Here is a 27,062-nt window from a genome sequence, read left to right on the forward strand (position 1 = left end):
AGGTCAATATCATCTGGAAACTTAGTAATAATGCAAGTTCTTAGGTCTCAGACTTGCTGAATCAGAAACTCTGGGTATGAGGCCCAGCAATCTGTGTTTTAGAAAGCCCTCCAGGTGATTCTAATGGTAGCTCAAGTTTGAGAATTGCTACTAGTTTTTTGGTGTCAGTTTTTAATTGTACCTTCCTACCTTATGAGTCTATGGAAACAGTATAGTTAAGCACACATTTTGGGAAATGGACATGGCTCAACTGATAGAGCATCTGTTTACCATATGGAGGGTCCAGGGTTCAATTCCCAGGACCTCCTGACCCATATGGTGAGCTGGCCCACGCGCAGTGCTTCTGTGCGCAAGGAGTGCCGTGCTACACAGCCACCCCACGCACGAGGAGGGCACCTTGGCAAGGAGAGCCGCCTCGCATGAAAAATGCACAGCCCACCCAGCAGTGGCGCTGCACACACGGAGAGCTGATGCAGCAAGATAACACAACAAAAAGGAGATGCAGTTTCCCAGTGCCACCAGATAATGCAAGCAGATGTAGAAGAACATACAGCAAATGGACACAGAGAAGACAAAGTAGGGAAGGGGAGAGAAATAAATAAAATAAATCTTTTTTTTTAAAAAGCACACATTTCATAGAGCACAGACTGGGGAGTAAGCAGATCTATGTTTTTGTACTAGTCTTAGCTTCATGTATATGGCCTGCTTTGGGCCTCAGTTACTTCATCTATAGTCAGACTAAATGATTTAGGTCAGTTGTTTTCAAACATTTTTTTAAGCAAGAATGTTTATGTGAAATATTTCAAGGAACCTACAATGTAAAATGGACTAGAGCAGAGCTACTCCAGTTGAAGGGGATGGAAGCTGGGGGGTGGGAGTGAGCATGGGCTGTGGCTCCATGCTCTATTTTCAGCTAGCCCTTGCCCATGAGGTACAACTCCACAGAGTAATAGAACTCCACGTAACAGAGTTTGAAAACCACCAATCCACACGTTTCCCACTTGCAGTGAAATTGGGCTCTAGAAGTTGCCTTGCATAAGCCTGACATCACCACAGCAAATGTTTTCACGTATACCACATATCATCTATGTCATGCAAAAGAATTTTAATCTTATCATTGATTAGTATCCAGAAAAAATAGAAATGTTCTCCTATGTTTTACAGGAAAACAGCAGAATATTAGAACAACCTTTTGCCATCAACTTTTAACTCTTCAGCATGGTTTATGTTTCCTCTTAAGCTCTCTCCCTGATTAATCCTCAAAAAATCATACATATATGTGTAATATATATACGTAAATGCCACATACATACACATATACACACATATAAGTATATATACACACATATACATATAAATATACATACATACATACCCATCATCCATCCATGCATCTAATTTTACTTTTTTTAAAAGATGCATCATTAAGAAGAATAAAAGTTTTCAATTTACTTGTAACAAGCCATTTTGCATCCTGCATCCTATGGTGGTTTTAACATTTGTCCTTCCTTTAAAATGTGCACCTTAATTCCTCTTCCACTGAGTGTGAGCTGGACTTAGTAATTGCTTTAAAAATTTTTTTTTGAGGTAGCAATATATATAAAACGTTAAAAATCATCTTACCTATTTTAAGTGGACAATTCTTTGACATTAATTATATTCACAGTACAGTGTAACTTTCACCACTTTCTATTTCCAGGGTGTTTTCATCATTCCAAACCAAAACTCATACTCATTTAGCAATAACTCCCCATCCCCACTGCCACCCTAGTCGCCACTATTCTGCTTTTTGTCTCTATGAACTCATTTACATGAGTATCTCTCTGAGTCTTTGCTTTCAGTTCTTTGGGCTATGGAAGTTAAGCATATAATCACCATATGACTTAGGAAGTTATATACTCCTAGGTGTATACCCTAATTTTACTTTTGAGTTTTCTTGATTGCACATTTCCTATACTCTTTCCTGAACACCCCTATTACCAACAAATTAGCAACTCTGACTATCAGTAAGACCTAATCACCTGGCATTTGGTAGAAGGATCATCCCTACACATTCCTGGATTCTGGATGTAGTTTCTAAATTTGGAAACCTTAGAGATTTATCAGGTTCATTCATTCATTTTACAAAAGAGACAGCTGATGTCCTGGAAAGTGAGACTGTCAGAAATTGTGTGATAAGTGTACTAGAGCAAGAGGGGTAAGCTCATGAGGCTGAATGCATTGGCCAGACAACTTCTACAACATGCCTTTACCTCCTTGGAAGATTAATGATCAAAAAATTAAAACACAGAACCTATTTATCTTCCTTCCTTGAACAGCTGTTCACAGACACACTCCAGCAAGCTATGAGATTACGTGAGGTGATACTTAAGTCAAAGGCTGTTTCCTTTTGCATCTGAATTTCTTGCTTCACTTGTTCTTCCCCACCTTCAGCTCTCTTCATTATTGCTAGACTTACACTTAATGTGAAAGCAGTCATGGCCAACTGGATGCTTAGAACTAGAAACTTGAATCTCACAGGGATTGCTACTGCTACTGTCTCTTTACTAAATGTATTTTTGCTACAGAAATGTCCCCAAGATAAAACTTGCATTTTTCCTCTGCCAGCTTTTCGTCAGAATACACATGGCATCCAGATGACATCCATCAAGAAACGAAGATCCCCAGATGATGAACTTTTATACTTACCAGTGAGTCTCCTTTGAGTATTCGTGGTTCTGCCACTTTTACCTTCTTTGAATGGACTTTTACTACATGGTCATCTTCTGCTTATTGGTGGCAATTGAATGGCTAGTGGGTTAAAGCAGAGAGAATATACATATTTTGAAAAATCAGGAAAATATCCCTTCTTTTTACAGCTTTGGAATATACTAGTGTCTTGGGCTCCTCTACTTACCTACCTATCCAATCAAAGCTACACTTCTAATAGAATTTTTCTTGCTCAAATATTTAGAATTAATTTGTACTTCATCACTTAAGGATGATAAGATTATCATAGGCAGCATGGCCATACCAACTTAGGACTAATATTTTGTGAGAAAGAATTCACAAAGTCATTAATACAGTGAATATAGAGAATTGACTACGATTTCTTTTAGGGAGAGCTTTAGAGAAAGTGAAGCAAGGCAGAATCCTCAATTTTATGTGAATGGTCAGAAAGCTCAGGCCAATTACTATGTAAGAAAATTCTTCCTACTGCAAGGAACATTATCCTTCTCAGTTCACTGAAGTGCCCTTTACTAGGTTGTAGTCTTAGCTCTTTGAATTCTCATTACCTTATTCTCTGGCCTCTAGAGTGTCAACCAAGATGTGTGATCACTGTAGTCCTTAATGCCATCTAAACTGACATGATTTGCAGGCAAACAAGGCCAAGAGAGTTGATTGGGAGCTGCTGCCCTGGATAGCAGCTAAAGCAACTCAGCATTCCTTCTTTCCCACCTTCTTTGGTTTCTGATCCCCAGGGTACTAGACAGAAGGTAGAGCAATCAGACAGTGATTTAGGTAAGTTTCTCAGTGTCCTATTTATCAGACTACATTTGGCAACTGATTTGTGAACTCTAATTAAAATACTATCCTGATATACTAAGCGTTCCAAAAAACTTTAGATTTTCAGCTGAGGGGAAAGTCCCCACTTGAAAGCTATTGTTTCAGTAAGATTTCATTTCGCACTAGTGCAGGCAGTGCCCTTCAGTGATTTGCACCTTGAATTTCATAAAGAATTCGACAAACTGAAGTCTGTGAAAAAAAAGACCCTATTAATTTAGCATGTATTCAGTTGATATTTTTGAGAGGCAAATATGCTAGATCCTAAGCATTTAGAGATCAGGTGGACACAGTTCTTATCTTCAAAGAGCCCATGTTGTAGTGAGGAGACAAAGAGTTAAAATGTAATGAAAGAAAGATTTCGATAGAGCTAGGCATGGAGCTGTGGGGCACATAGAAGGGACAGCAGACGTGGCGCACAAGAACAAGGCCGGGAAAAGCTTCCCAGAGAAGGCGATCCCAGAGCTAGGTTTTGAAGGGGAAGAAAGAGCCCAACAAATTATAGAAAAAATCTTTCTATTTCTGAATTCTGACAAATTCTGCCTCTCGTCCTGGAACTAGGGAGGATGAAGTAAATGAGGTGCCTGGAGTGCAAAATTTAAAAAGGCACTCACCCTCAGGGTTGTGCAAGCACCTAAAGGGCCTCACTTGCCTCACCCTAGGCCCGGATCTTCTCGACTTTTTAGTGCTTTTTAGAGACTCTCTTAATGAGAGAAGCACATTTTACTCTGGCTGAAAACTTTTGTCTTTCCAGAACTACTTCCCACAGTTCTTCATTTTTCCTCCTATTTCCTCCTGCTCTTTTACATAGGTAAGGGGCCGGGAGACTTATGAAATGCTGTTGAAGATCAAAGAGTCGCTGGAACTCATGCAGTACCTTCCTCAGCACACTATTGAAACCTACCGGCAGCAGCAGCAGCAGCAGCACCAGCACTTGCTTCAGAAACAGTGAGTGTGTCAATGTGGCATTTGGGGAGGCATGGGGAGCAAGAGTGACTGTCCATTTGAGTAAGCAAGAGGGTGATCGATGGGTGATGAACAAGGCGAGGCTGTGAGACAGCAGGTCCTACTAAGTTCAGAAGAGCTGGTGTACAGCTCCTTTTTCAGTTTCTACCTTCTATGCTTCTTATCATAACTGTGCCCTTGAGAATTTCAAGCCATATTCTGACAGGGAATCCAAACCATTTCAGTAAAATACGGACACTCACACTAATGAAGCTAGCTCTCGTCTATTCCTCTGATCCCTATATATCCATCAATGAAAGGATTTAGAGCACACACCACACCCTATTTTAATAATAATGTCTGAATTTTAAAACATATACTCTGTGGATTGTCTTGCACATATCCTGGGCTGCACGTAATCTACTTTGGAGACAAATGCTGTGGAAAAGGGATAGCAATTAGATTTTGCAATGAAGTAACTTCTTTGCTGCATTGAGAAGGATTCTGAGATCTAGTGCATGTTCATTGGAAAAACATCTGAATGCAGAAGACAAAGTAACATCACATTACCAGGCTTTACCATTCCTACCCTACACTATCTTCCAGCAAGGCATATTAACATTATTGATTCAGATTTCACAACTATATTAGAATATACAAGACAGCCTATATATATATATACTTACATATATAAATATATATATATATTTAAGTTTTACCTGGGCTTTTGAACTTTGATGATGTTAATTGTTTTATGACTAACCAGAAAAGAATAGCTCTTATGAAAGGAAAGGAAGTTGGCAAAGCAGGACTTTGCTTATACTTACTTTTCTGTGGTTAAGAGTAATCACTTGTTAGCTTCATCAAGATATTCTTTCTGGAATATTTCTGGAAATATTGCCAGAGCCTCTGTTAAGAAATGTAAACCATATACAATTTGGGCCAGTTTGAGTAATTCAAACATTTGACTTTACTCTTTGCCTAAGGCAAAGATTGTCTTTTACAATAGAAATGTAAATGAGCAATAATTAATGGTTCCATTCTGATATGTTATTAGCTACTATTGAGATATAGCTATGGGGAGTACTGTAAAGAGAGCTCATTATTCTTTTTAAAATAAATATGAATGCAGTTGAGGAGGCTGAGAGGCACCTCTCATAGTCAGGAACCATCCTCTAAGCTTCTGCTGGCTGTGGGGTGTGGGGTGGGCAGCAGAGGGATAGAAAAGAACCATGCTCTCTTCCGAAGACTTCAGGCTAGTTGAGCATTGAAAACCCTTCTGCCCAGCAGGGAGCTCACCATTTACTTTTAGCATGAGAATTTTGCAAATTGTAATTATACAGCTTTATATGTAAGGCTGAACAGAAGGTTTAATCTTTTCCCTGGGGACATTGATTTTCCCAAGTGGAGAATTAGAAGTTAGGGTTGCAGACAGAATTGCCAATCCTACTGATTCTTTGGGATACCAGGTAGATATATTGTTACTGAATAATATTTTGAACAGTATTTATTATTGAACGTTAATAATCACTATTACTGTATTGAAGTGCAGAATTGATTTAGTTCTCATGGAACTGTAGGACAGGGACCAAAGAAACAGGCAATCAACATTATTTACAGACGTGAAAGGGAAACTTAGAGGCAATAAGTGCCTCTAAGATATGCGTGGAAGTATGGTATTAAGAAACACTCCCAGATTGCCTCCAGTTCACTCTGGAAAAGTCTGGCTCAGCCAAAAAGACCTCAGGAGAATTGCTCCATAATGTATGTTGACAGAGTTGCTCAGCAGTAATTACTATTTTCCGTCTTTTTTTCCACCAGTAAACAGGAAAAATTCTGCTGAACTAAACTGATACTTATTAAATGGTTTAAAGGGTCTAACTGTTGAGCACAGGGTTAGGCAAACTTTTTTTCTGTAGCTTTACAGAAAAGAAAATAGTAAATATTTTAGGCTTTCCAGTTTTAGGCTTGCAACTACTCAATTCTGCTATTGCAGCACAAAAGCAGCCATAGACAACACGTAGGTGAATGACAGTAACTGTTACAATAAGACTTTATTTCTCAATACTGAAATTTGCATCTCATTTATTTTTCACATCACAAAATAGTATTCTTCTTTTGATACTTTCCATTTAAAAGTATGAAAACTGTTCTTAGGTCACAGACCATATTTGGCCCATCTGCTATAGTTTGCCAATCCCTGTTTTAGGTGAATGTGTAGCTTTTCTTTCGTTAATTCTTAAGGCTCAGACTTCGATTGATAGTAGTATTTGGAAGCTAATACGCATCTTCTGTGGTGGAGAGGCATTAAAACGTTTTAGGAAATCCTATAGTGAGGTTTAAGATATACTTCAATATCCACCCAAACTACAGCAGCCTTTAACAAGAACTCTTTTGTCTGAGGAAATTAGACAAGCCCATTCACACTCAAAATATGGTGAATGGCGTAACCCATCCATTGTCAGAAAAGGTGGAGATAGTTGATTTCAATAATGTAACAAATCTTTATTGAAAATCTCCTACGTGAAAACATTAAGGAGGAAAAGGTGATTCCCGCCTTCTCAGAGTTTGTAGTGTACAAATTACAGAGTTTACAACTCTGGTGAATTCTTAACCAAAGCACCTTTGTAATCTTAAGAAAGCTCTGTGTAAGTTAAAAGGACAATGTAAAACAGAATCTATAGATCATACAATACAGGGACTAGCTTAGTGTCATTGTGTAAGAGACTTTACAAACCAGGAGGACGGGCATCAGTCAGTCTGGGGCAAGTGTTATTTCTGTTATTTACACGGCACACATGAAAACCAGTATGCCCATATGATGGTTTTATCCAGTGCTTGTTGTCTGACTGACTGGCATTACTATATAGGAAAAAAAATTTTAAGCCATATAGTATAAGACAGTCTTATTTCATCAAAAAGAAAATGCACTTTAAAAGTATATTTTCTTAAAAAGCCCAAAAGATTTTTAGGGACAGTTTTTTCACGTTTTTGCATGGTTTTCAGTTGGTATTTCACAACAATATGTAAGAGCTAATCTCAGCAGTGATAACTTGTGCATGGAACTCTAACAGAGTGCAAAATGAAATCTTTGCAAAATACAGATATTTGTTCTAATTATCCCTTTGTAGCATTGTATATACATGGGTCTCTGATGATTGATAGACATCTCTGAATTCTTTAGTTGCTGTATTCCTCAGCTGAATTTTTTTTCAGCTTTTATTTTCATGCAAATCTCCAAGAAAGCACATAAATGACTAGACAAAGAAAAATGGAAATCTCATTCTTTGGCAGTCATTTGAAAGGATTAAATCATGTTGGAAAATGCCTATAATAGCCTGTTGATTTCCTTTCCAAAAACATAGTGTCAATTTTATGCTGGAAAGGAAAGAATTTTGTATTTTTCATTACCGTGGAGGGGAAATTAGTGGGAAGGGAATACACTTTCTACAAAGGGGCAATAACTTCTATTAGATTCCCACAATGTGTTTTCTCTCTGCTTGCTTTTCATTTGTGCATGGTTTTTTCCTGTTTGAAAAATTCCTTCACAGTTACCTTCATGATCATAGGCTTTATGGAAGAGAGATTTTACACTGAGTTGTTATGAATCAAATTGCTATGGATACAAGTAAACTTTGTACCATTTATGGAGAAAGTTTATTTTAGTGTAGTTGATTTGTGCACATAGTATAAATATTGGGGATTATGTTTATGCAAGCCAGAATCTAAAGAGAGAATAAATTTGACCCAATCTTTATCCTGGAGTTATAATACCTTTCTTTCATTTTTTCAAGGGGTATTAACACTTAAAAGAGTTTTGCAGAAACAACTTGAGACCTGCTTCACAATCTTTTGACTTCTGTCCTTCAGACCCGTACTATTTCTTTCTCATCATTATCTAGAGTTTATCCTTCTTGGCTTACATTTTTTCATATCAGGCCAATATCATTGTGTTAAAATTTCACCTAGCCTAACTCTTCCTTTCCTCTTTAAAATTAATTTTTTAATTTCTACATGAATTTCATTTTAATTGTAATACAAATCTGTGACATGCTGAGATGTCCTTAGTGTTTACTTTTCCTTGGTGATCAGTTATCAGTGTGGTTCATATGTAATACAAGTCAGATTATAATGGAATATTGGAGGAGGGTGGGGTATTCAAAACCAGAAGTACACTGTTAATTTCATATGTTAGAGCAGAAGTTTTTGCAATGCTTTTTTCTGCTTCATTAGTTAAGAAAGTTGTAATGGCAGAATGAAAACAAGCATCTATTCCCATGATCCTGTCTCTTTATCAGTCAGCTGGCAATTATCCTTGCTGTTTTAATTAAAACCCCATCACTTTAAGCTCATTTGTCTATGATCATCATCAAGCATGTTGATATTTTCCTCAGATTCAATGTATCTGAAGGAGAAGCAAGTCATATTTTCATCGGATTATCAATGTGGAAGTCAGCAGAAACTGCAAATCTCCAAATTTAGAGAAGTGACTAATATCCTTTTATAACTTTCCACATTTACAAAATATTTATTTGAAACAGCAAATTTTTTGGGTCAGTTCATGAGGTTCAACTTTACAGGACAAGGGATTGCATGAGCCCTTACACTTTACATTTGGAACTTCACAGCACCTTTATGAAGTAGTCATGGGAGAGATTTATTTGTTCTGAGTTAGTGATGAGAAAAAAATCATAGAGGTTAATTAAGTTCTGATATTAAATCACTTTTCTAAACTTCCACAGCTATTTGCAGAATTTGTCTCAGTTCTAGGTCTGAAAGTTTAAACCCTTATGGTCCATACACTCTTATCATAAATAGAATACCAGATTGACTTCTGCATCATATTTTGTCTCAAGAAGTCCTTGTTCCAAGAGAATCCTCCCACCCCAAGTAAAAATACAATACCTGACCTGGAAGCATTCCTCATAATTTGTATTCTGGCATTTTCTTTTACAATGATACCATTTCTTCCTGGTGAGATTGACTCAATCTCAGCAATAACCGAATAAAAATGCCTGTTCCTCTGCAAAGTATAACCAAATGTGTTCCAAAAAGCCAGGCTGGGAAAGAATTCCCAAACAGTTTGTGGGGTTACACGACCTTTAGCAAAATAAAAGGGCTTGTTCCTGTCATCCTTGTGGTATATTTGATTTCTTAATTATGCAAAAGGTGCTTTCCTGAGTTTGATAGGTGCATTTATAGGGCAAGTTTGTGACTGAAAGAATTAAGATAGGTATCCATCTCAATCTGGGCCCTACAAAATGCCATTAATAGTTCTTCACAAACGCATGATGACACAGCCCACAGACTGGTAAGATCCTATTTCTTCATACTTCATACTTAGGTTAGACAAGAATAGTAATGAGATATAATAATTAGGCAGATGATATTTTAGAAAAGATTAAAGTTTATTCTTATTTCATTCCCTTTTCCAATTAATTTAGTCAAGTAAAACATATTCTAAGCACCTTGACCTACCTTGTTGCAGTAGTGTGCACCAGAATCACCTGTGGAACCTGATCTATACACCTGGGTCCCTCCTGGACTCAGGTTGGATCCAGGGAATTGCTTGGTTAGAAGTTCTACAGGTGACTCTGGTGTATACTTTTGGTAAAGTACTACTGCCTTATTTCTTCTTCACGAAAATCTTGAGAAATAGACGTTTCTGAGTAATTTAGAAGGAGGATGAAAATGAAGGAGCAAAAACGGGTTTTCAGGCACTCTATTCTGTCTGTACTATGATCATGAAGGTAGGAGGAGTATGTTTCTGTGTTCAGTTGATTTGAATACATGAAGTCCTAAGTCTTCATCTTTTCTTTTCTCTGGTTCCTCTCTGCAGTCTCCTTTCAGCCTGCTTCAGGAATGAGCTTGTGGAGCCCCGGAGAGAAACTCCAAAACAATCTGAAGTCTTCTTTAGACATTCCAACCCCCCAAACCGACCCATGTACCCATAGAACCCCATCTCTGTGCATTTTGAACATGTGTGTTTGTTTTATTTCCATGTGTTCTGTGTGTGTGTGTGTGTGTGTGTGTATGTCCAGCCCTCATAAGCAGGACTTGAAGAAACTGGCTCAGAGACCCAACCTCTCAAAGGCACACGCCAGTAGTGAGAAAAATCTTTTAAAGGGACTCAAAACTTTACAAGAAAGGACATTTTCTGCAGATTTTGTAGTGATGGTCAATCAGGAACCACTGTGTTTGTGAACTTTTTCGTTGTTTCTTGGGAGGGAGGGGTCAGATATGGAGAGGGACATTAAGATGTTTATTGGAACCCTTTTCTGTTACCCTGTTTCGTGTTTCTAAAATTCATAAAGAAGGTTTTGAGCAGGTCTCAAACTTAAAATGTCTTTTTAAGAAAAGGAGAAAAAGTGCCTAAGGCCTGTCTGGCCTGTTTTATGCTGGTCATGCAGTAATATTGCAAGTAGTACTAAAACTAGGGTGTCTGCTGGGCAGAGAGAGGTGATTACCATAAATAGTCAGTTTGGAGGGTTTTCTTTTCTTCTGAGAACTTGCGATATTAGTATCCTTCCCTCACATGTAGTTAGAGTGTTCATTAATGCTGTGTCACATCCTACCTCTGCCCCCGAATTGTCGGCATCTGATATGATACAGTTCTCCTTGCACATGGTAACCCTGGAGACATATCTCTAAGACCCGTGTTTAGACTGCAAGGCAGGAAAACGTGTTTTGTGGTTTCAATAGGGAGAGGACAATCACCCTAGCAATTTTGCCCCAGGCAGTTATATACTATGGTTGCATGCCCCAAGTGGAGTTTAAACTCCTCTCACCAAATCTGTGGTTAATTTGTTTGATTGGAGTCCCTGTCCCTCAGTCCTACTGTAAAATCAGCCATATTCCTGATACTACATCAGTCCTTTTATCCAGGAGACTAATGTTTTAGTTCAGTGACGTCCAAGCAGACACAATGTTAAGTCAACTTTCCTGGCCTAGAAAGGTAGAGAGCTGCCTCTCTTAAGTCAAAGAGTTTAGATCTCTGTTCCTTTTGATTTTAAACCCTTATTTTAAAATAATAGTGTAAAGACTTGAGAAATTCCCTTTCACCCCCTTCTCACCACATCAGATGGTCAGCTCTTTACTTTGTGTCACCAGGGCAATGATTTCTTGTTATTGAGGCTGTTGTTTTATGGATGTGTGATCTTAATTTTCAATAAACTTTTGCATCTTGGTTTATCTTGCAGTTTTTTTTTCCTTTTCTGTCTCTCTTGCTTGTTTTGGTTTTCCATAAATACTGGAATATCCTGATTTAAAGTCCTTGAAGTACTACGTGTAGGTCTAAAGAAAAACAATCATAATGTTCACTTGGGTTCTGGCTACACTGCTTTTGTCAGTATTTGCTTGTTTTTATTTACAATACTTTGTATCAAGGTCATCAGCCCTAAGAATAAACTACAATGCCTAAGCTAACCTGAGAATACATTTTAAGCCTATGCACATTTAATTTCATTGTAGGGATCCAGGCACCATAATATCATTTGTTGACATCTCTGAACAAGCCCAAAGTTGTATCTTAAAGTCACAAATTTACTCATAGGAATTTAAACCAAATCCGAAGTTATTGAATAATTTGGCTTTCAGTATGGAGACTTCAGCAAATATTCAGCTGGAAATCTCTAGTGGAACTTGGTGTCCAATGTATTTTTTTTAGTTACAGTAAATACTGAGTTTTGAGTAATTGCCTTTTAAGCTTAATAAGAAGTCGTACTAAATAAACCTAACAAACCTAGTGACTTGGGGAAATACTTTTAAAAATTTATGTTTGTGATATAAGTATGGTAGTAAAGTCAGATGCTCTCATTATATTTGCAAAGTACTTTCAATCAGTTTAATAACTTTGATTCACAAATCCCTTAAAGGTGTAGGATGGTTAACTTTTTAATATTTATTTTTCTTTCATAAGTATTCTTTTCCTTTCACCTTGTTTTCATGTAAATTTTTGATAAGAGTATAATGGCTATATAAATGTTCATTTGACCTGATAAGAACTATTTGAAAGTAAGAGTGAGCCTATCTAGAGAAGAACTGCAGCCCTTTGTCTTAGGAGCAGGATTACCTAGTAAGAGAGAAAAGGTCACAAGCTAGGCAAAATTTAAAGGAGGTGCAACTCCTTTTCTGATGTTCCATGTCTTCCCTTTTTACTACCTCTTATATCAGGAGTATTCTGCTCTATCTTAACATTCCTTCCCCCTCTCGAATTGTGCTTTCCAGAAATGGTTTGGTGAAATAGATTTACCTTGGAGTATCACCAGATTCTACTAGAGAGTTGCTTTTTAAATGGCAATGGGAGAATCCCGTTGGTAAAATTCTAAGCATCTCCTAGAAAGTGGAGATGATATGAATTCATGTCTTCTCAAGTATTTTGACATTCTTCACAGAAAGAATCATTGGACCTGGAAAGAGGAGGCATAATTTCTAATCCTGGATGGTCTAATGAGCACTTTCAGCTATGAAATTCTGAATTTTATTCTTAGCAATATATGCAGAAGCCTAAATTGTTAAGAGGAATTAAAAACTGAGATATGGCTTCACCAGGATTTCTCCTCAGACTAGAAATACATGAATTATACATGCCTTTCCATATCTGTTAAACTGGATTCCTAGTAAATCTTTAGGAAAAACATCCTGAGGGCTTTACTTTGTTATTTTTTCTCAGGAAAGTTGTATTCTCACTTTTTTTGTTGTTGAGGGAGAGGAAAAAGTTTGACAAGACCAGAAAGACACAGATCCTTCTGCCTTTGATCACTTTTTCCATTTCTCCAGCTTCCCCAGAAATATTTAGGAGTGTTCATGCAAGGATTGTGACATGATATTTGCAAAGGGGAAAAAAAAAGCATGGTCTTCTTCCAGGCCTTTAAATTGACCACACACTTACTTGGCCTCCCTCCTTTTTCCAGGGTACAAAGGTCATCAGAATGTTCCTTTTATTTCAGAATTGCAATAAATAAGTAAATAAAAATAAAATAAGTAAATAAAAAAAAATACCCTGACCTACCTTGCTACTTTAAATCTCACTTCCAAATTAACGGAGGCATACCCAGAATTCTGACCTTTTCAGACTCTGTCATCTCTATGCATCCCTTCACCACCATTTCTAGATTTGCTCAATTAAGAATGTCTGCCACCTCTGACCACTTCCTCCTACTAAATCTTAAACAGCTACCTCCTGTCTGCTTGACCAGGAACAACAGTGTTAAATGTTAGGACTGGAGAGGAAGAATGAAGGAAGGAATATTTATAAGCCACTTAATTGTCACCAGGAAATGTTTAGCACTCTTACATGCTCTCATTTAATCTTCATAACAGCTCTTCCGTAGTGAGTAAAATGTATGTTCTACGGATTAAGAAAATGAAACTAAGGACACTTGTATACCATCCAGAGTCACTTAGTTTGTATCAGACACAGAAGCTGAACCCAGATCTTTCGGGTGACTCCCAAAATCCATCTCCCTTCTTTGTTCATTTGTGATTTCTGAGCTGCCTTCTTCAGAAAAGGTTTCATGTAGTTTATAATAAAAATAACAACTGATCTACCTATTTCAGAAAAAAAAAAAAAAGGAAAACTTATAATGGAAGGTTTATAATAAAAATAATAAAATAATAAAATAGTAAGAAAGATCACAAAGGGAAAAGGAGAAAAAGGTTGCAAAGGGATCTGGAAGAAGGTATTTACTATAACTGAGGGTCCAGTGAAAATGCAGGGTTTTAAAATTTATTCTTATTTTCCTAATGGTGGACACTCATGGTTCAAGCAATGCCTTCCAATAGGTGTTGCAGTACATTCTCCTAATTTGGGGAAACAGGACTTACAGGAAGAGGTCTCCAAAGGCTATAGAGTACCAACTTGCTCCTGGAGTTTGGAGTATTAGGCATCTTGGATACTTTATGGTAGACAGAGCTAGTGAGAAGCAGCAGCAGCTGACAGAGCTCCTCTTTGCTCTCTTGCCCTGTGTTTTCCTACCCTTTGATAAGGACTTAAGGATGCTCCTTAGTGCATCCAAATGTGCTGAGTCTTATGTAAAACTCCTATATCAGGGCATGGAGTAGATTTGGAAGTGCTTAAGTGACAGCTGGGCTGGATCCATTTGCCAAATCCCTCATTCTTTACTTTAACTCAGTCTCCCACATTTCTCTTACTACTTAACCCATTTCCTGATTCTATAACCCATTACACACTATTGTCTTATTTCTGGAAGGGTGCCACAGAATGAAAGAACTGTTGGACTGAGAACTGGGAGACCAGGTTCCAACCCCAATTCTTCCATTTAGCAATATGTGACCTTGGGCACATTTATTTCCCAGAGTCTTAGGTTTATATTCCCCCTTCTGTATAATAAAAATAAGAACCCCTACCCATACTTACTCTGCCCTGATTCATCTTGCCCGACACGGATGTTGTGGAAATCAGTCAGAAAACGAATAAAGAATGATACTGCAGGGACAGATGCAAGACATTTATATCCTGCCATAACCCACTGAACAGACTGGGAGAGAGTGTAAACTACAACATAAGCTATTAGCCCATGCGGTATAGCAATGCTCCAAAATGTACTCATCAAATGCAATAAATGTACCAAGCTTAAAAAAAAAAAAGAAAAAAGAGTAATTTGGTAATCTGAAGTGTTTCACAATTGGGAAGGTTTATTACATAAACACTTGTTTAGGCAATGTGAATCTATAATTGTGAGGAGCTGAGAAGGGCTAAAGAAAAATATCAGTGACCCCTTACCTTAAAGACAGGAATGGTAAAATGCAGCTGAATTGCTAATTCCACATTAATGGTCATGCTCACTCATGTAGATGATATACAGCACATTGTTGTCATTCCTTAAGTTGTGGTTCTTCAGTGATATGGATAGAGCCTTCTCCGTTTCTTTATAATTAAGGAGAATGCAGAAGGGCAGCTTCAAAGACCAATTCCTATTACTGTTGTACTCAAGAGAAATCACATTTAAAATAATGACCAGAACAGCCACTTTTTTCTTGTCATTGCTTTCTGGGTTTTGTTGTGTTTTCTTTAAAACATGGGCCCCTTATTAGGCCATGTATGCTTTAAAACTGGGTTAATTTACAGAGCTTCCAAAATTTGTTTGTAACAAAGAAAAATAAAACTCTAAGAAAAATTTTTTGTTTCTCCTCTAATGAAATATGCCTATAGCAAGAAGGAGGCAATAGGAACAAAATACTACATTTTGGTCTTTGAAGATTGTAGGAGGGTAGCTTTACCTGCCACAGGTTAGAAACACACTCAAACCTAAGACTTCATTCTGTGATCATAGTACTTACTCACTTTAAATGTTTCATTCTTTATAAAGTTATTCCTTTTTTTTTACTTCAGTTCTCACCAAAGCCCTACTAAGTAGGTTGCATGCATTAATCATTGGGCTTCTCAAAGTTGGGAGCATATCTGATTAATTTTCCTAGCTCTACTATCTAACTCATGAAGTAAGTGTATATGTGTATAGCTTACACAGTTTTCTTGTGTAAACACTGAGGCAGGGATGTTAAGTGGCTTGCACAGGGACTTAGAGCTGACTAATTTTTACTGGGGGACAGGCTTAAATTTTAATTTTCTCACTCTAAGACCTGCCCTCATTCTGGTATACATGATTAGTTATATATTTAAAAACTGGAAATGACAGTTGAGTAAGGAATATCATCTGTAATATAGCTCAATATAATGAACCAATTCTAGTACATTTCCAAATTGAAGGTTATGCTGAATGGAAAACAGTTTGTTCATTTTTTTCCTTTATCTCCCAGAAGACTTAAGGAAAGTCGTCAGACCATTGTTTGGCTTCCAGGTTTTTTCTGCACAGAGGGGCTGTTGACATTCCAACAGGTTTTCTCATGGCCCAAGAGCATCTCAGCTGCAAAAGCATACTTCCAAGTTGGCAGTGAGGTATACTCCCAAGTGTCCTGATCAATTGGATTTGCTGTTCTTTTCTGCATGTCCCAAATGGCTTCAATTTGAGCTTGGCATTTCCATGTCATTCACAAGCCATTGGGCCTTTGCTCAGTACTTCTCCTACAGTGTTTTTCAAATTTATTTAGGTTGAAAGACAAGAGAAGAGAAGGGAATGTAGAGAACAACATAGGAAAAAGGGGCCAGTTATTTTACTCCTCACAGAGGAGATGCTTGGGGAAGATATTCAAGTTTGTACTCCACCCATTCAAAGAAAATATGACTTGATGATCCCTCTCTAGGTAGAAAATTTTCTCAAGTGGAACCAAAAATGAATTATCAATACTGTAGGAATATTTTTGCAAATGTACAGTTCTAGACTGAGACTTGTTTGAAAAGACCAGCCCTTACACTTCAGTGTTCCGTGCTCACTATCACCCCCATGTTTGTGTTTCTAGAACCTCGATGCAGTCTCAGGCTTCATACGGTAACAGCTCCCCACCTCTGAACAAAATGAACAGCATGAACAAGCTGCCGTCCGTGAGCCAGCTTATCAACCCTCAGCAGCGCAGCGCCCTCACTCCCACCACCATTCCCGATGGCATGGGAGCCAACAGTAAGAACATTTCCCTTTAGTACAACTGAGGGACCAACATGACTTAGTGTAGGAGAAGACTCTGGGATAGGGTAAAGACCAACTCTTAAGCTAAGTAAGAGACACAGTGGGTCAGATCAGATAGAAGCTCTGTAGCTTGGATTTCTCAGAGTAAACATTTCACTTTTGAGAAGTATGGTTCTTTCCATAACACACTGGTAGAGATGGAGAAGGCTGTTCCTTTAGGTAAGGATAGATATCTCTGAAAAGAATAGTCCACCATCTGTCAACCTGGTTGGGGCTCTACCTCTGCCAACCTTTGAGAGAGTTGAAAGGAAATGTATCCACCATGTGGGAAGTAGCATGGGAAAGTAAACTTAAAATCTAGAGAACTGGATTTTTGTCCAGACTTTTGCAAAATAGTCGCATAGCTAATGGCTGTAATGCAGAAGGATGTACAGCATCCTCAAGTAGGCAGAAGACTGGGCATTAGACAGGTAACATCCTGAAATCTAAATACCAGTGGCTGGATCCTGTCCTTTGAAATCCCTCATAATTTTATTAAACATTTTAACTTACATTCAGTGTTACCTTGAAGAGACTGGGTTTCCTTAGAGAAGTGTTCAAGGGCTAGGATTATGGTTTTCCTATAGTCAAGTGATGCCTGTTTTATTTTAATGAGACGGGGAATTTTGTGGTAGGATTGTCTGGTCTGCATAGATACCAAATGGTTCTCTCACTAGTGATAAATGAACCTTGAGGCTCAAAACCTGATCCCTTAACAGGTTTGCTATTTTGACACTGAAAGGGAGAGACACAATTTATTTTTTACTTTATTTTCTTTCTTGTGACCTCTTGGAGTCCTCAATATGTTTTTGGGATCGAAAAATAGTGATAATGCTGGTGATCTTCCACATTTGTGTACCTTACAGTTTACCTACTTTTTCTTACTTATATTTCACAACTATCCTTTTATGTAGTCTGCAAGTCAGAGGGGAGAAGAGATTGAGATTTGATAAGCCTTTAATGTTTAATCAGCTAAGTAGTCCAGAGGCCTTTTCCGTTTTTGACCTAGAAAACAAAATTTATTTTATAAATATTATTGGAATTAAGTTTCTCATCTCCCTCAGGGAATGTCTGCAGTTTATGGTTCAGCGCAACACCAATAAGTGTTGGTGGTGGTCCTACGTACAGCCTTGAAACAGACCACATGAAAGACTTGTAATCCATAGTCACCTTCTTACTTATTAGGCCTGTGGTTCCCTGCAAACATTACAATAAATCCTGCTATTCCAAAATAAACATTCCAAAGGTCACTTTCTCATTCACTGATTTGTTCATTTGTTCATTTAAGTTTACTGAGTACTTACTCTGTGCCAGGCACTGTGCTAGGGTCTCTGGGGGTCTAGATATGTATAAGATACAGTCTCTATTCTTGAGGCTATAGGCCTAGTAAAGGAAACAATAATGCAATCTATAAGGCAAATGAAAGGCAGAATATATTATCATTAGGAACAGTGAGCAATTGAACAGAAAATTGGAAAAAGAGAAATGGGTGGAAACAGATTATCCTAAGAGAAAGTACAAAGGTCAAGAAGTGCATACTTAGTTTGGACTTTGGTGACTATTCTGTTTAACTAGACATAGGATGCACGAACAGGTGTAGTGAGAGACAAGACCAAAAAGAAAGAGTGCTGGTTTAGGCTCTTGGTAATGTTTAACAAGGCAAGATGGAGCATTAAGATGCTGGGGTATGATGACGGTAGTAACCCTCTTTGTTCCTCCTGCTTCTATTCAGTTCCTATGATGGGCACGCACATGCCAATGGCTGGAGACATGAATGGACTCAGCCCCACTCAAGCCCTCCCTCCCCCACTCTCCATGCCATCCACTTCCCACTGCACTCCCCCACCTCCGTACCCCACAGATTGCAGCATCGTCAGGTGAGTCCACAGACTGTGCCCCTGAGGGCCTGTCCTCAGTTTCTCTGGGTGGTAGAGGGTGGACATTGTCAAAGTAAATAGAATAGTTTGGAAGAAGGAAAGCAACCCCATTATTATCTCTGATCTATGTAGTGGTCAGCATTGCAGAATTAAGGAAAATTAATCGGCATGGGAAAAGGTGAACATGTGTTTTTATAAACATATTGTTTATCATGCCTGTTTCCCCATCTTCACTTACTCCTTGCCTCCTCCCTCACATTTTTTACAGTTATCAGTTGTGGCCCTCAAATCTCAAATTGGTGCTCAGGGCTGGGTTTCCAAAAATGGCAGTAAACTTGCTATCTTGCTCCCTTTCCTGCTCTCATGTCTCATTCATCACAGAACCATAATTTTGGACTTGGGTGTCCATGAAAAAATGTTGGCAAAAATGGTAAGGATCTTCAAGAATGAGATGACCTCTTTTGCTTTACCATATGGAAATAATTACACTCCATGGAAGGGAAATTCAGATAGCCAGAAGAGAGAAGTACATGATGCTTGAGATGTCTGTTTCCCATGTGCCTAGTGCACATCTTCCTCCTCTGCTTCATGTGCAGAATGGTTCTTATATTTGGCCACTGGAATGATTTATGTTCATCCCATGCAGCTGATACAACAGTATTAGTAGATGTCAGTCCCTGGGATGGCTGAAGTTCATGGCTTATATCGCCCATGTTCTGGCTCTGTGACATTGGTGGCATCATCATTCTGAGACTAACACCAAAGAAGAGGGCATCTGTCTTCTGAGGAGAATATAAATCAAAAAGCATTAAACATTTCCTAGAGTAATAGCCTACAGTTTTTTATAGCCACATGAAGCACAGGCAGAAACACAAAATACAAAATGAAGGCTTAGATGGCAAGAGAGCTGGGAAACTGACCCACTTGGCTGCTTCCCTCCACCCCCTGCAACAGTTTCTAATGGACTTACTCAAAATCCCTGAAATTACACAGATCACCATGTGAAGGTCACTGCTTTGCAGGTATCCTTATAGTTGATTTTAAGGACTACAGACCTAAAGTTCCAGTCGCTAATCATCCCCAAACCTGAAACCCAAGGCCCACACATATTTTATCTGCCCCTAGTCTCTTCTGTAGGGCATCCAAGGGCACAATGTTGGGTGTTCCTTTATCTTGCCAATGCAGTTGGGGTGAACTTTCTTTTTCTGTTTCCTCCTTCCTCTTCCCTCCTCCCTCTGCAGTTTCTTAGCGAGGTTGGGCTGTTCATCATGTCTGGACTATTTCACGACCCAGGGGCTGACCACCATCTATCAGATTGAGCATTACTCCATGGATGTAAGTAACTGTTAGACTTTTCTCTTGAGTTTTTTTTTTCTTCATTTCCTCCCTCTGGTGGTATCCACGTTGTGGTTCAATCTCTCCCAGCTTTAAAATTTGTTTTTGTGGTGTCCCCAATATTCTAATTTGATGGAATCCATAATCATTTTAGAAAGCTTCCCAGACATTAGCCTGTAAATATTAGAAGCTTAGCAATCAGTCTTCCTCAGCGTACATGCTCAGTCAGCAATTGTTCCTTGCACACTTAACATGTGCAGCGTGGGAAGGAGGAAATATAAATACCACCTTGAAGGGGACTTATAAAGGAAATTTGTAATTTCTTAAGAACTCAGAGAACTGTTGGATGCTCTCATTAATCTGCTTCATAATCATGAAGCAAGTGGTGTTATTCTCACTTTTAACGTGGAGAGATGACAATACAGCCATGATGAGTTGATGACAGACCCAGGAATATAATGTTGAATTAGAAGCATCTAGGCTATTACTCCATTAACTGACATTTTCTGCTTCTCCTTAAAGTAGGAACTTAAAGGGCAGTCAACTTTTTCTGTCAGTTAAAACTACATGTTCCTTCATTCATTTTCAATTTTATCAGAAAAAGGCATAGCCATTCTTGATCATTGAGAAAGATCCCTGGTCATGAGTTCAAGTCCCAATTATGCCTTTTAGTAGTTATAAGAAGTTGGAGTTATAACTTTACCTTTCTGAGTCTCAAATAATCAAATTGGGGCTTTACTGTTCTGTGATTTGTCTTTTCAAACAAGCTGGAAGTGAGGGGACATTTTCTTGTTTCATATTTCTTCTTGAACTGCTACTCACATGGGAGTTTAGCTTGCTCTGGTTTACAGTGATTCAATTTTTCTCCTAGTCTGTTCTTCATGTTGCTCTCTTTGGGATTTCTCTTCCAACTTTGGTGCTTTGGACTATGGAAGAAGCTGTCTCTGTCTCTTCTGCTGCTTCTGCACTTGGGCCTTCTTTACACCCCTCCTTGAGCACCGATGCTAGAGATGCCCCTTCAGCATGAGAATGCCCCCATCCTGTGGTGACAAGAATATTCTGTGCTGCCCCTATGCCCACGCTCTCTACCCCATAAATCAACCCTGATTCATGCTCCCTGATGGAATAAACTATAAGTGAAAACTATAGAGAAAGCTTCAATATTAAGTTCCAACAGGATTCTGATGACTTTGCAATCATGTCAGTCCACTGAAGAGAAGGAATTGCCCTGTGGTTGAGAGAGCATGGGAACCTCCTGTAGTAGAGACCAGTATAATGGAAGAGGGAATCTGCCCCTTCCTGTATCTTTAAAGTTATACTTTCCGCTTGCTCACTTGTGTCCACTGAGGAATGTGTCAGATTGCTACCTTGCCTGCAGATGTTCTTCACAAGATATCTCTGCTAGTATTTGCCAGGTCTTACACAGCTTTCTTGTCTGTCCATCATCAATTAAAATCTGTCAAAAGAATCATCAGGATTAATGGAGCCTAGTTTGCAGAAAGTGTTCGACTTCTTAGAGGTTGAGAAGTATAAAGTACTATACTCAGTTATCCATTTGTGGATTATCTTCTTTAGAATGTATTCTTGTGCTAGAATAGGAAATTGGAGTACTTCTGATATCTTGAGAATTCACATCATGGGGGAAAAATGACACCATACTGCAAATATCTGAGTTGGGAAATTCTAGAAAGCAGTCCAATTTCCTCATCCTCACCTCAGCTTCTTCCTGCTTATTACTGGTTGCTGGAAATAGACACTTCCTTCTCAGCTTGTCTTTCTGCACCGGTCTGTTGTTTGAAGGAATGCCATTACATTTGAGTGTTTTCTTAAGTATCTCCTATAAAATGCAAAAATAGATTAATAATATAGCAATGACAATACAAATGGCTAAAACGTACACAGTATTATAGATTTACAAAAGGATCTTCATATCCACCTTTACAAATGAACCCACAATATGTGTTGACCTAAAAAGGAATTATATTCTGATTTTACCAATGAAGAAACTGAAGCCTGTAGAGAATGGGTGACTTGCTGATGATCTTTAGGCAGTGACAGAATAGGAACCCCTATCAAGGTCTTTTGACTCCAAGCACAATGTGGCTTTCTCCCACAACAAACTGCCTTCAGAAAATGTAAGCTATCACAGAAACAAACCAATGCAGAGCTAATGTAGATAAACATAAATGATACTGGCTTAGTTCAGAGAGACTATGCATAATGCCTTCCACCCCCACCCATTAGAAAATGGATACAATTGTTCATCATTTTGATACCCTAATTTATCCAAACACCTGAGACCTTTCGGTAACTAGAGCAGTCTTAGAAAGAATGTAAGATCAGAAGCTGTCCTGGGTCACCAGTTCATTCACTTAGTTGTGTGGCTTTAGACTTGTCGGCCTGTCTAAACATCAGGTTGGTTTGCTTAGTATAAAGTAGGTGTAATCATATCTACTCATTTGAAGATTAAATGAGATCAGGAATATAAAATAATTAATTCAGTGCCTGGAATGTAGAAAGTGCTCAATACCTGTTAGTAAGCTCTTCTCATCCCCTCACCCAGTGGTGGTGATGTCCCATTAATATCTTTTTTTGAGTGACTAGAACCATGTATATTTAAGATTCTGAGGGTATCTTTACCTTATGTTTCTGTGTTGGGATTTTTGCCCTCTGATCTATTATAATTACTCTCCCCACTATGCCAATGAAGAAACCAAGGTCAGTAGAGAACAACCTACAAGAAGAAATGCAGAGATGACAGCTCAAGGATGTGCCTTGGGTTTATTTACATATAGCACTGAAGGCTATGAGAGAGAAAATTTTATTTCCCAATTAGGGATTAATGCATTCAGGTCAATTAAACCAAAACACTGGGGAATGACAAAATAACGTGGCCTAAATGTCAGTTTGTCTCTTTGTCCTAATTCTCCCCGACTCCTTTCCCTATTGAACAGGATTTGGCAAGTCTGAAAATCCCTGAGCAATTCCGACATGCTATCTGGAAGGGCATCCTGGACCACCGGCAGCTCCATGACTTCTCCTCCCCTCCCCACCTCCTGCGGACCCCAAGTGGTGCCTCGACAGTGAGTGTGGGCTCCAGTGAGACCCGGGGCGAGCGTGTTATTGATGCTGTACGCTTCACTCTCCGCCAGACCATCTCCTTTCCACCCCGTGATGAGTGGAATGACTTCAACTTTGACATGGATGCTCGTCGGAACAAGCAACAGCGCATCAAAGAGGAGGGGGAGTGAGCCCAATTGTGAGCTACTCCTGTCCTCTTCCCACCTGCCCACCCCATCCCCTACAAGGCACTTCCTCTTGGTCTGCAAAACATTCTCCCATACTCCTCCCATACTCTTCTCAGTGTGATCTCTTAAAGGAAGAAGTAAGAGGATACCTCTTATCTAATTCTGTCATGTCTGACTTACCATGTGGTTCTGTTTTCTGGCTTTAAGCCTTGACATCTATTGCTTGTAAGACTAAAGTTGCCATAGCTGGGTGAAGTGGGGAAAAGAAAGAAGAGAGAAAGAAAGAGAGAGAGAGAGAGAGAAAGAAAGAGAGAGAGAGAGAGAGCGAGAGAGAGAGAGAGAGAGAGAGAGAGAGAAAACAATAGGTATCTCAAGCTGCAGAGATCTCTCATTAACTTTTATAAAGCATTTTCACCCTTATAGTCTAAGACTATATATATATATAAATATATAAATATACAGTATATATTTTTGGGTGAGGGCATTTGAATATTGAATATTGTTTAAATTGTAATTTAAAGTAAAGGAAATTGTATTGCACTTACCTACTTTTTTTTTTAATTTACTCTTTTTATTTGGATGACTTATCTATACCCTTCTCACAAAGGGTAATATGTGGTGATAGGTATATAAACTTGAGGGTACATGTGACAATGACATATAGGTCTTTTCAGTTCTTTTGATGCTAAAGACATGCCACATCAAATCTTTGAACATATCCAGTTGTATTTACCTTTGCTTATCATGTGTATGATTCTCTATGCTGGTGCATTTTATGTTACTAGCATCCCCACTAGTGATGTAGGTTCACTTTGAGCTTATTTGGTCCCATTACAAGAAAAAGTCCATATTTGCACATTGTCATCTACACTAGAGGCAAGGACATATCTTACCTTATGTGTGTTTGGTAACAGGCTATGTGGGTCATGGCCAAAATTCACAAAAGGTCTATTGCAACCTGCTCAAACGCACCTGGTATCTTAAATATGATCATATCAGTAACAACCTCAAATTTAATCAGACACTTTCTCCCATGATATGTATTGAGAAAATATATTGCCATTACAGGAACCTTAAAAACTAAATTTCAGTACTAGATTGACTAACTCAATTACACAGCTGCTATTCTTGTTAAAGTTGATTTGATTTGTGTAAATGTCACCTATGTAGTTCTTACAGTGAAGTAATAATGTCTATTAAGGATAAACAAGAATCATTCTGAAAGCTTGAGTCTCTGCTAAACAGTATGATATCTCAGCAAGTCATGAATTGAAATTCTTATAAAATCTTTTGACACACTGATAGTATTATTGGGGACAGGTTTCTTTTAAAGAGCCTCCTATTCTATAAACCACTACATATAGAGGCTTGTTTGCCTCTCCCAGGTTGAAAAATAGTGGGGATGATTTGGGAAATATAAAATATGAGATTAGTTTTCCTGTGGCATCACTATATCATGCTTTTTTTTTGATCAGTAGAGTTTCACTTTGTTTGAAAGTAATTGTAAGAATCCAATTTGCCGTTTGTCTCCCTTCAGGACTGTGCACAGACAGAAAAGTTGTGCACAGAGATCCAGGTATAAGACTTTAATGGGAGCTGATGGTCGAACCATACAAACGAAGACATTTTCAGACTTTGGGAAAATGTGTAAATGACCATATTCGCCTAGATCTTTGAGAAACATACTTTGTAGCAGTTATTTTATTTTAATTTCAAACTATAAAATCTATTTTGTATATATTCCAATGAGTTCTGAAATCCTTTCTGCATTCTGGTAAAGGTCAGTAATTGCACAGAAGCTGCCATTTTTACTTTAAAGTGCAAAAGACTCTAAAATGTAATGTATGAGATTCTTCTGAAAAGTGTATATATATATTTTGCATGTGAAATTGCATACTTTGTATTTTTTTTCCTTTTGGGATATGGGTTTTGCAGAACCACAGTTGAACCTTTTTTTAAAAAAAATTGTTTTTGTATTTTCATGGAAATGCCATTTAGTAAGAATACATGTCAAATAAGATAATACCGTAATTGTAAGATGAGAGAGGGAGGAAAATTGTTTTTTATTATTATTATTTTTTATTTTGTGTGTTTAAGAGAGTGAGTCCTTGATTTCAAAGTTTTATTGTGCTTAAACGATTACAAGCACTGTTCATTTATGGAATAAGCATGCCCTTTTGAAAAGTCTTTCAGGGGGAAAATGGAAACTATGCCTTAGCAATGCTGGGAAGACAAATGGCTTCCGCTCTTGTCCTGAGTGTGTGCATAAGCCCTATAGGACTTCTGAGCTAATTCAGCGCTATTCAAGCGACACTAGGGGCACTAGAAACTCAGAAATTCCTGTATAGTATATATCTCATGGGTTTGGCATTAGCTGAGGTTAGGCGCAATTACTGGCTTCACATCCTGGTGACAACTTATGTTCTTTGAGTGCATGAGTATCTAGAATCAGAGGTGAAGGAATATCAATGACAGCCAAGTGGGGGCAGGCTTAATGGAGTTCTTGTGGTCTCAGCTCAATGCAATTAGCTGAAGAGGGAAAAGGTTTTATTTTGGAGCAGGATATAAACAGAAGTAGAAAGCAGAACTTTTTTCATTAAATCCCCTCTTGATGTTCCTCTGAAATACAGGATGTGGGATGTTGAATGTTAAAGGGTTATGTATTTTTTATTTTTATAATTGTACAAAAAAATTAAGCAAATGTCAAACGTTTTATATGCTTTATTAATGTTTTTGAAAGGTTCTTTCTTATAGATATAATGTTTTTTTAAGCTTTAGTTGCTTGTCTGTTGGTATTTTGTGTTACAGTCTTTTGGTGAGCCAGAGGCAAATCTAATGAGACATTTATGTTTGCCAAGACATGCAATAAAATAAATAATAAATAAATAATGCATTGAGAAATGGTGTTGATGTTTGTGGGTGTATATGTGTCCTTTGATCTTATTTTTATTATTGAGGAAGAGGAAGAGACACTGAGAGAAACATTACGGTTCAGATAGTAATGTAATATCACACAACAAATACTCAATCTTTTTGTGTTTTAGCTAACCCATAAAGTAGAAAAGACCAACAAGCTATCTTTATTTGGTACCCAAGACAAAGGTTTATCAATTTATTTACTTGAGGTCAGAAAAATGTTTCCTTTGGGACAGGGTCTAGACTGTAGATATTGCTAAAGTCTAACTTAATGGACTTCCCACAATGCTCAGTGATGACCCCCTCAGCATTGTTAGACTGGAATACATATTACATTATAAAGGTACTCACACATTCAAATAGGAAAGACAGGTGCAGCTTAAATTAAGAGTACCAGTAGATTATAATTCTTATTCCTCAAACACTAGGTGATAGGTCCCCCAAAATGAAGTGATGGATGCAATGGTACTGGTATCATTTTGTTTTGATACACAGAAAAACTAAAGAAAAATGAACATGATTGATCTTTGATATCATCCCAGACTTTTGGCTCAGTTTCAGGTTTTGATTATTTTTGAGCAATTCTAACCATTTGTATAGATACGTATTTCATGGCT

The 27,062-nt window shown here is 38.1% G+C and overlaps 1 protein-coding gene across 4 annotated transcripts in view; it reads left to right on the forward strand.

The window, feature by feature from the left end:
• TP63 (tumor protein p63) overlaps positions 1-26,430 on the forward strand; it is a 97,157-nt gene extending 70,727 nt beyond the window's left edge. For 3 of the 4 annotated variants that reach the window (XM_023592043.2, XM_071214682.1, XM_071214684.1), the window contains exons 7-12: positions 2,608-2,690; positions 4,355-4,491; positions 16,867-17,024; positions 18,802-18,946; positions 20,188-20,281; positions 23,236-26,430. In XM_023592043.2, the coding sequence (XP_023447811.1) occupies positions 2,608-2,690; positions 4,355-4,491; positions 16,867-17,024; positions 18,802-18,946; positions 20,188-20,281; positions 23,236-23,532 (914 nt within the window). In that variant the 3' untranslated portion in view covers positions 23,533-26,430. The remainder of the gene's footprint in view (positions 1-2,607; positions 2,691-4,354; positions 4,492-16,866; positions 17,025-18,801; positions 18,947-20,187; positions 20,282-23,235) is intronic. The other variant, XM_071214683.1, reaches the window with a different exon arrangement.
• The last annotated feature ends 632 nt before the right edge of the window (positions 26,431-27,062 follow it).

This window comes from Dasypus novemcinctus, chromosome 4 (genome assembly GCF_030445035.2).
Source record: "Dasypus novemcinctus isolate mDasNov1 chromosome 4, mDasNov1.1.hap2, whole genome shotgun sequence".
NCBI classification, from domain to species: domain Eukaryota; kingdom Metazoa; phylum Chordata; class Mammalia; order Cingulata; family Dasypodidae; genus Dasypus; species Dasypus novemcinctus.